The 8,573-nt window shown below is 41.7% G+C and overlaps 4 protein-coding genes across 7 annotated transcripts; 2 read left to right on the top strand and 2 right to left on the bottom strand.

Moving 5' to 3' along the window:
• Positions 1-685: 685 nt before the first annotated feature.
• On the top strand, positions 686-1,406 carry LOC6648063 (signal peptidase complex subunit 3). Its single transcript, XM_002069752.4, has one exon. The coding sequence runs from the start codon at positions 782-784 to the stop codon at positions 1,319-1,321; it is 540 nt and encodes a 179-aa protein (XP_002069788.1). The 5' UTR covers positions 686-781; the 3' UTR covers positions 1,322-1,406.
• Positions 746-3,134, bottom strand: LOC6647849 (solute carrier family 25 member 35). Of its 3 annotated transcripts, none has more exons than XM_047013701.1 (5): positions 2,840-3,134; positions 2,740-2,775; positions 2,284-2,665; positions 2,079-2,235; positions 746-2,010 (listed from the first exon to the last, which is right to left on the bottom strand). In XM_047013701.1, exons 3-5 carry the CDS (start codon positions 2,529-2,531, stop codon positions 1,483-1,485), a joined length of 933 nt encoding a protein of 310 aa, XP_046869657.1. In that variant the 5' UTR covers positions 2,532-2,665; positions 2,740-2,775; positions 2,840-3,134; the 3' UTR covers positions 746-1,482. The 3 variants fall into 3 exon arrangements, with proteins under 3 accessions (XP_046869657.1, XP_002069789.1, XP_046869659.1); XM_002069753.3 differs by having other exon boundaries at positions 2,079-2,214; XM_047013703.1 differs by lacking the exons at positions 2,740-2,775; positions 2,840-3,134 and having other exon boundaries at positions 2,079-2,230; positions 2,284-2,340.
• A 61-nt stretch (positions 3,135-3,195) lies between these two features.
• Positions 3,196-6,448, top strand: LOC6647850 (transcription factor Sp2). Its single transcript, XM_002069754.4, has one exon. It carries the CDS (start codon positions 3,462-3,464, stop codon positions 6,345-6,347), a length of 2,886 nt encoding a protein of 961 aa, XP_002069790.3. The 5' UTR covers positions 3,196-3,461; the 3' UTR covers positions 6,348-6,448.
• Positions 6,449-7,028: 580 nt separating this feature from the next.
• LOC6647851 (telomere-binding protein cav) lies at positions 7,029-8,479 on the bottom strand. 2 transcript variants are annotated; one of them, XM_023178516.2, is made up of 2 exons: positions 8,254-8,479; positions 7,029-8,196 (listed from the first exon to the last, which is right to left on the bottom strand). In XM_023178516.2, exons 1-2 carry the CDS (start codon positions 8,371-8,373, stop codon positions 7,483-7,485), a joined length of 834 nt encoding a protein of 277 aa, XP_023034284.1. In that variant the 5' UTR covers positions 8,374-8,479; the 3' UTR covers positions 7,029-7,482. The 2 variants fall into 2 exon arrangements, with proteins under 2 accessions (XP_023034284.1, XP_023034285.1); XM_023178517.2 differs by having other exon boundaries at positions 8,258-8,325.
• Positions 8,480-8,573: the final 94 nt, after the last annotated feature.

Genomic DNA, 8,573 nt, shown 5'->3' with positions numbered 1-8,573 from the left:
TCGAAATCGAAAAGACGACGACAGCAGCGACTGCGACGAAGGCGAATTAATGAGTAGAAGAAATGAAGAGAAAATTTTTCTTTCTACTATTCCGATGCGAATTTTCACCAATTTATATGTACTACATGCATTTTATAACTAGCACCATACATGCAAAACTGAATTTAAAACACAATTCTGATATTTCCGCGTATTACCGTTTAAAATATATAGCAAATAAATCAAATTTTCAGCAACGTTAAAATTCTCTGTCTTTCATCAGAGTTTCGGATCGCCATATTATTCCGGATGCAGGGATGTTTTTAACAGCATCATTTACGAGCACTGTTAACCGTAGTCTCTACTAGTGATGGTAAACTGGAAAAATTTAACAGAATCAAATGTGACCGGTGTTGCAAATGATTTATGGAAAATATTAATAATCAATAACTTTAAATTTTCTTTAAATGGATGGTAAAAGAATGCTGATATAATTTACAATTTTTTTATTCTATTTCTTTGAATACTTAAAAAAAACAAAATCATTTCAATATCACGTACATTCAACGCAAATCTTAATATCAAAAAATATATACACATACATATGCTTGTATGTTGGGTATCGTTCAGTCACTCACCACTAAAAACCTCGATTGTGTCATCTTCTTAAAAAAGCCAGAATTCCCGCAGCTCGATTTGACGTAAAAAAAAAGTGAATTAGCAACACTGCTGGCAGCAAATATTATTTTTTACTCAATACGTGTCATTTGATTTTAGCCGAAACTCAGGATTAGAATAAAAAATGCACACGGTACTAACTAGAGGCAATGCTACAGTGGCATACTCGCTGAGTGTGCTAGCTTGTCTAACATTTAGCTGCTTTCTGTCCACCGTTTTTCTGGACTACCGAACCGATGCTAACATCAATACTGTCCGTGTCCTGGTAAAAAATGTTCCCGATTATGGTGCATCCCGGGAGAAACATGACCTCGGCTTCATCACTTTTGATCTTGAGACGAATCTCACCAGTATCTTCAACTGGAATGTGAAGCAACTGTTCCTGTATTTGACAGCTGAATACAAGACACCAACGAATCAATTAAATCAAGTCGTTCTTTGGGACAAGATCATCTTGCGTGGCGAAAATGCCGTGTTGGACTTCAAGAACATGAATACCAAATACTACTTCTGGGACGATGGCAACGGCTTGAAGGACAATCGTAATGTGACCTTATCTCTGTCCTGGAACATTATTCCGAATGCCGGTTTACTGCCCTCAGTCCAATCAACTGGCAAGCACACATTCAAATTCCCAACCGAATATTCGGCATCGTCCATTTAAGATACATATTAAGTTTTAAAATGCACTGATAATGTTCGGTAAACTAGTGTGTATTTAATAAAAAAAAAAATATAAAATACAAAAACTTTTCAACACGAATAATTGTCAAAAATACTGAATACTATTAAGTGATATCAAGAAATACATATATTTGTATATCGTTATAACATAAACAGATTCTTGAGATGAACCAATTCGTCAAAGAAAACCAAAGTTAACGTCGTGTGCGGAGCTACACGCATATAGTTGGCCCAGAATCCTTTGTATAGACCATATATGCCCTCAGATTTCAGAATCTTGAGACAGCAATCCAATGCACCACTATATGAGAGACCACGACCTTTGGAGTCCACTGCTTGGTTAAATAGACGGGTGGCAATCACATCGAGTGGTGTACTTGCCACTGCAAGAAAAGTTCCAGCAAATAGGCTTGAACAAAAGGATATGCTGGTTGGTCGAGTGATCCATTCGTTATCGTGTAGCAGGGATTTCATTTTGCCGAAGGTTGCGATTTGTACACTGGAGGCAACTGTGGCCCGATACATCGATGCCATCGATCCCCGCCACAGACCAAAGAACCCATTTTTATGGAATATGGTGCGAATGGCATCCACCATCGAGCTATGGGAATGACGATGACGTCCGACAGCAATTTTATCCACAGTCTGAGATTGTAATTGTGTCTTTATCTGTAAGCAACAGAGCATGTGATCTTATCATTCTTCATTTTTTGCTTCTTTACGTAATTTCTATATACCAGGAAAAAAGGGTTCCCGACAAAGGAACCGGTCACACCGCCCAGGGCACCCCAAAATAGTCCCAAGCCGTAGGAGACATCTCCGTCTTTTGTGTGCATCCAATGGTTATCCATAGCTATTGAATAAACGCCCAATCTGCTCGGATGGGAAACTATTCTTAAAATGGATTGTAATATAAACAAGTGTATAAAAAGCATTCTTTACCTGATCGAATTGATTACAAAGCGGAAGCATAAAGATGGAACCAGTCCCTGTTGCAGGGCCAATAGTCCATCGTTTTTTACCACCGTATAGAAAGCCTGAGCTACGCCCTTATAGGGTTCCACATAAGTTCCACGACGTGCCAATTCTCCTTGTAGCTGTATCCGTGTCTTTATCACATCCAGGGGATTTGTAAAAACGGTGGCCCCCATTGCAGCCACTCCTCCTAAAATAAAATCGCTTGCGGACATTGCGGATTGTCTAAGCCGTCTAACCGCTTAAAAAATAACAGAACAAATGAATCGATGATAAACTAGTTTCCTGGTGTATGACCGAAATTTTCATCAGTCTAAACATAGATTCAACCGTAAATTTCGAAGATTTGCTATGGATTATTTGAGATAAGATAAACATGGTTAGGAATTGTTCTCAGGGTTATCATTATCATAGTTTACTTACTTTCTCCAATGTCCATAAGGGATCTAATGATCTAATCTGAAAATGATGATATTTGCTATGAGATCTTTAATGCAACATAGTGAAAAAAAGTTTTTGTTACCGTCTGAATCGGAATTGAGATCTGTTCTTGCTCTCTGCTGAAGTTTAGTTCCATGTTGTTTAAATAAATTGATTTTATATATTATAATAAATATTCTAAAATAAGCGTACTTTGAATGCTTTTATGTTAGTTAAAGCGTTAATTGTTTTGTTGCATTCGAACACCAAAACACAAATTTTGAAAATAAAAAAACTACCACAGAGTTACCAGAGTGTTCGACACTCGTAATTGTGTGACCATGTTACTTATTCGATAACATATCGTTTGAGTTGTGCTCACGTCTTCGAACCAAGTTCGAGTTGTACCCGTCGCGTTTGTGTTTGTCAAAACAAAAAAAAATAAATTTATAAAAAATTTATATTCGTTGTAAAATTGTGTCGGTTTTAATTGTAAAACAAAACAATTGGCATATTGAAATGTAAACAAAGTGCCCTTGCATTTGTCTATATATATGTGTATGTGTGTGTCTGCATGTAAAGTTAATTTTTAAATAGAAAAGAGCAATCAAAGACGGGAGCGTCGCAACAACACGAAAAGAAAAGATTATAGTGAGGAGAAAAAATGGATAACTAAAAAAACCAGTCAAAGATTGGGAATAGTAAAGTGCATAAACGGAATAAGTATGCTGCAATATAAGAGTGCCACAACAACAACAGCCAGCAGCGGCACGGGCAAGGGTCCTCAACCTGCTCAATCCACTCAAGGTGGTCCTCAACCTGCTAGTATCTCGGTTCCTCAAATGCAGCAGATAATAAATATTCACCAGATGCCACCACAATTCACCGCTGCTGGTGGTGGTGCCACGACTGGTCTGCCCCAAAATATGTTTCAGATTGTCCAACCGATGCCCATGCAGACGGTGAATATTGATGGTCAGGAGGCCATCTTTATTCCCAATCTAAATGCCCAAATGGGTCAACTGGCCACAGCTCAGGCGGTAAATATCAATGGACAGCAGGCATTTATTACCCCAAATGGCCAGATTGTGAGAGCTCCGCAGCAGCAGCAGCAGGTGCCAGCAACGGCGATTAATGGATTGGGCCAGGAGCAGCAGCAACAGCAAACTCAATTGTTTAGCATTCCAGTCGCAAATTTCATTCAGCAGCAGCAGCAGCACCAGCAACAACAACAGCAACAAGTCCAATCCCAGCAACAGCACCAACAACAACAGCAACAGCAGCAGGTGACAGTACCCGGAAATACGGCGCCCAATGGCAGTGGTGGTACATTCACTATACCGGGAACCAATCTACAGATACCTACCTCTGTGGCTGCAGCCAATGGTCTGTTGGGTAATTTAACGAATCTCTTAGGCGGAGCCGGCGCTGGTGGCGCGGGAGTAGGAAGCGCAGTAAACGCAGTAAAGCTGGAGAATGGCCAGATACAATTGCGTCCTCAATTGCTGCAGTTTCCCTCCGCCGCTCTGCCACAACAACCCACTTTTGTGCCACAACAACAGCAGCAGACGGTGGCCGTTCAGATTCCAATGCAGACGGCAAATGGTCAGACCATTTACCAAACAGTTCATGTGCCAGTACAAACTGCTGCAGCACCTCAGCCAAACCTCATGCAAGCCCAGACACTTCCACTGCCCGGTCATGCTCAGATGCAGTTGATGCCGCAGTTTACACAAATTGCGCAAATTGTGACGCCCAATGGACAGATTCAGCAGGTGCAACTGGCCATGCCATATCCACAGTTGCCACCCAATGCCAACATCATTCACATACAGAATCCTCACCAGCAGCAGCAGCAGCAGCAGCAACAACAACAACAACAGCTTCTACAGGCCATCAATGAGGCGTCAGCAGGTGGACAATTGCCAGCGAATCAACCGATTACAATCACCAATGCACAGGGTCAGCAACTGACTGTGATTCCTACCCAACTAAGACAGAATTCGGTTGCTCCGTCCGCTGGAGCATCTGCACCACCAAATGCACTTCCTGTACCCGCTCCTGCACCCACGCCTGCTCCTACACTAACTCCACTGCAGCTGCCACCCAATCTTCAGGCTTTACCAATACAAAATATTCCCGGATTGGGTCAAGTACAGATAATACAAGCAAATCAATTGCCAAGCAACTTGCCAGCCAATTTACAGCAATTGATGGGTCAGCTACCTGGCTTAACCCAACCGAAACAGGAACCCCAAAGTCCCAATCAGATGTTGACTCACATCAAACAGGAACCACCAGATAATCTGAATCCCATCCCAACTCCAGCTCCAGCCCCTACTCCCACTCCTACTTCAGCACCTGTTGCTGCTCCTCCTCCTCCTCCTCCTTCAGTCCATCCTCCGCAATCCACCACCACTCAACAAATTAAATTCATACAATCTGAAGGGAATTCCCTAGCCAGTGTGACTATTCCGGCGTCGATTCAAATCACAGCCTTACCTACGACACCAACAACTACCCAGGCTCAAGGAGTTCCTTCCTCGAGAAGCTTAACCAAGACACAACCCATTAGCACTCAAATAACGATAGCACCGACTGGAGGTCAGATGGTCTCACGAACTGGAGCCAGTATAAGGCACACTTCAACCATCAGCAATAACACCACGAGCCATTTAAACACTGTGTCCGCATCGGCAACAACAGCAACTCCTGTGAATCCGCCCACCCAAACCACTGTCAGTGTCAATATCAATGTGGACACTGGAAGTGCACCGGCGGCTACACCCGCATTGGCTCCGGAAATCAAACCCCGTCTAAAGCGTGTGGCCTGCACTTGTCCCAATTGCACGGATGGAGAGAAGCATTCGGATCGTAAGCGTCAGCATATTTGCCATATTCCCGGTTGCCAGAAAGTCTACGGCAAGACCTCACATCTGCGTGCCCATTTACGCTGGCATACGGGCGAACGACCATTTGTTTGCTCCTGGGTTTTCTGTGGCAAACGATTCACTCGGTCGGATGAGCTGCAGCGGCACAGACGCACCCATACCGGGGAGAAGCGTTTCCAGTGCGGCGAATGCAACAAGAAGTTCATGCGTAGCGATCACCTATCTAAGCACATCAAGACCCACTTCAAGACCCGCTCCGGAGTGGAACAAATCGATCTGAATATCAAGCAGGAGCAGAAACAGCATGCCCCCAAGACAATTAGTACAATGAGTGGCATTGTGACCATTGAGTTGCCTGCTGGAGCCAGTGGTGGTGGCACTGGAGCCGGAAGTGGTGCCTCAAGTGTAGCCGCAACGGTTGCGGGCTCAACTGTAACGGCAACGCCCGGAGGAGCCACAATTGTTCAACTGCCAGCTGCCCATCAACAGCAGGATCAGGAAGATGGAGCCATAAATACTTTTGGTGAAGACGATGACGAGGAGGAGGATGATGGCGAAGAAGGCGAAGACGAAGAAATGACCGAGGAAGATGGCGAAGATGATGAAGAGGATGACGAATTGGAGATGGACGAACAAGATGATGACGATGAGGATAGTGGAGATGAGGAGAAGATGACCATTTCGGTTAGCGAGCTGGGCGAAAACAACTCATCCAACTAGCATTCGGAGTCCCTGTTCATGGAACAGTTCATGTTTGATCATTTCCCATAGCACAGGATTGTTATAGAATTTTAAACGAGATCCAATTGAATTGTATAAATCCTCACCCCCAAACGCACCTGCCACACTCCATCAAAATGTACATTTGTATATATATATATATATACACATACATATTAAATATATATCATTATAATGTCTAGTTCAAGTTTTTTAACCTTAGGATACACTACAAGACAAAAATCAAAATGAAAATACAAAACTAAAATTGTACTTCCCCCCGCCCTTTTATATAATTTGTGAGCAAAAAATATTTATCCTTGTTTCGATTAGAAATATGTATTGTTACATATAAGAACTGTATATAGTTTGTCGATGATATTTTTGACTTACGTGATTTTTGTCCAATTTAACATTTTAAAAGTATAGATTTTTAACTTTTTATGTAAACCTAAACAGGTTTAAGGCAATTTTTATAACCCTATTTGAAAAATGCAAATTGTACAGTATCAAAATAAATTTCTAAAATGACCAAAAACCCATGCTTTAACAATTTCAAGACATTGTGGAACAGAATCTCAGCGAAATTTTAAATCAAGACATTATTTTTTATTATTCATTTTAGTAGACATACATATATATATACATAAACTTAAAGAAAACACAAAACACACAGTTTTATTCAAAACACAAAACTTCATTCTTAACTAAATCATTATTCTGTTTACTCGTCAGGGATTTACAAAGACTTATCCGGGTGGATGTGGTTTGGACTTGAGTACTAAATGACACGTAATAACATGGAGATTAGCAATATGGCTGTAGATGGCATCGGCGATGACATGGAAATTAGCAATATAGCTGTGCCTAAGGCAGGACTGGATGATTTGAAAAAGGCGTCTGTTATTGAAGCATTTAACGTGGATGGCATCGGCGATGATATCTACGTTAAATGCTTCAATAACAGACGCCTTTTCCAAATTATCCAGTCCTGCCTGAGCACAGCTATATTGCTAATCTCCATGTCATCGCCGATGCCATATACGTTAAATGCTTCAATAACAGACGATTCTATTCAAAACACAAAACTTCATTCTTAACTAAATCATAATTCTAATGTTTACGCGTCTGGGATTTACAAACACATATGCGCAGCCGAATCTTGGGTGGATGTGGTTTGGACTTGAGTATTAAATGACACGTAGTCGGCGCCCAGACCTTCGCTTTGAGTCTGACTCTGACTCTGGGTCTGAAGCAATTCATTAGAACAAAAAGTCATGGATTCCGAATTGATCTCATCGATCTCCCGGAGCCAATCAGGTTGGGCAACTATTTGTGTCGAAGGCACAGATACATTGCTAATCTCATTGGTATTCCCTTGATCGGCTTCGTCCTCCTCGATGTCATCGCCGATGCCATCCACGCTAAATGCTTCAATTGCAGAAGCCTCTTCCAAATTATTCAGTACTGCCTCGTTTTCAGGTGTGGGTAGAGATCGGCGTTCATCTTGATCCTCGCGCAAATCTAATGATTTGTCCATCTTTCTTTTTTTCCAACAATCCAACCGAATGTTATTGTCCTTCTTGAACTCACAAAGATTGAGGTACTTATATTTAGCCACATCGTCATCGGAATAGGGCGAAACCATTCGGCGATTGACTGCTTTGGCCAACATTTTATCAATGAAACGATTGGAACGGTTTGCCAGGCGTCCCTTCGCGTCCAGTCTCTTTTTGGCATCATATACGCAATTGAGGTGCGTCATATTTACTTGTAACTTGGTCCGCAAGCAGAGCGCCTTTACCTCATCTGAAGTATACTGGCGCTTAAGGTCTTCAATGGTCACTTTCTGTAATTGGGAAAGGTGTTTGGTTTGTACGACCGCCAAAAAACTGTGAACACTTACGGACCGCTCAAATATATCGAGCATTAAATCCTGGTTGTTCTTACTGGCCCCGCTCAGCATTGAACGTTTTTCCTCCTCCTGGTGGAGTCTAAGAGTCTCCAAATTAAGTAACAGCGACATTTCGCATTCAAATAGCAATGTTCAAAAAATATTGTTGTGTACAAACTATAAAAATTTCATTAAATATTTTGAGCAACGGAGCAACGTTATCGCTATCGAAATTATCGGAGCAACCCTGTCGTTATCGACATTATCGCAGCAAAGTTATCATTTTTGTTATCGATTTTCGATTAATATTTTGCAGATGGCAACACTATTGA

This window comes from Drosophila willistoni, chromosome 3R (genome assembly GCF_018902025.1).
Source record: "Drosophila willistoni isolate 14030-0811.24 chromosome 3R, UCI_dwil_1.1, whole genome shotgun sequence".
NCBI lineage: Eukaryota > Metazoa > Arthropoda > Insecta > Diptera > Drosophilidae > Drosophila > Drosophila willistoni.
Note: the sequence above shows the minus strand (reverse complement) of the source record. Positions and strands in the feature narration are given on the sequence as shown.

What these genes read in the sequence shown, in the direction of transcription:
- LOC6648063 (XM_002069752.4), top strand. Translation starts at nt 782, where the DNA reads ATGCACACGGTACTAACTAGAGGCAATGCTACAGTGGCATACTCGCTG.
- LOC6647849 (XM_047013701.1), bottom strand. Translation starts at nt 2,531, where the DNA reads ATGTCCGCAAGCGATTTTATTTTAGGAGGAGTGGCTGCAATGGGGGCC. An exon ending in TTTGTAATCAATTCGATCAG is followed by an intron (nt 2,236 to 2,283) that starts GTAAAGAATGCT and finishes ATCCATTTTAAG; the next exon opens with AATAGTTTCCCATCCGAGCA. An exon ending in TCGGGAACCCTTTTTTCCTG is followed by an intron (nt 2,011 to 2,078) that starts GTATATAGAAAT and finishes TGTTGCTTACAG; the next exon opens with ATAAAGACACAATTACAATC.
- LOC6647850 (XM_002069754.4), top strand. Translation starts at nt 3,462, where the DNA reads ATGCTGCAATATAAGAGTGCCACAACAACAACAGCCAGCAGCGGCACG.
- LOC6647851 (XM_023178516.2), bottom strand. Translation starts at nt 8,373, where the DNA reads ATGTCGCTGTTACTTAATTTGGAGACTCTTAGACTCCACCAGGAGGAG. An exon ending in TCGATATATTTGAGCGGTCC is followed by an intron (nt 8,197 to 8,253) that starts GTAAGTGTTCAC and finishes TCCCAATTACAG; the next exon opens with AAAGTGACCATTGAAGACCT.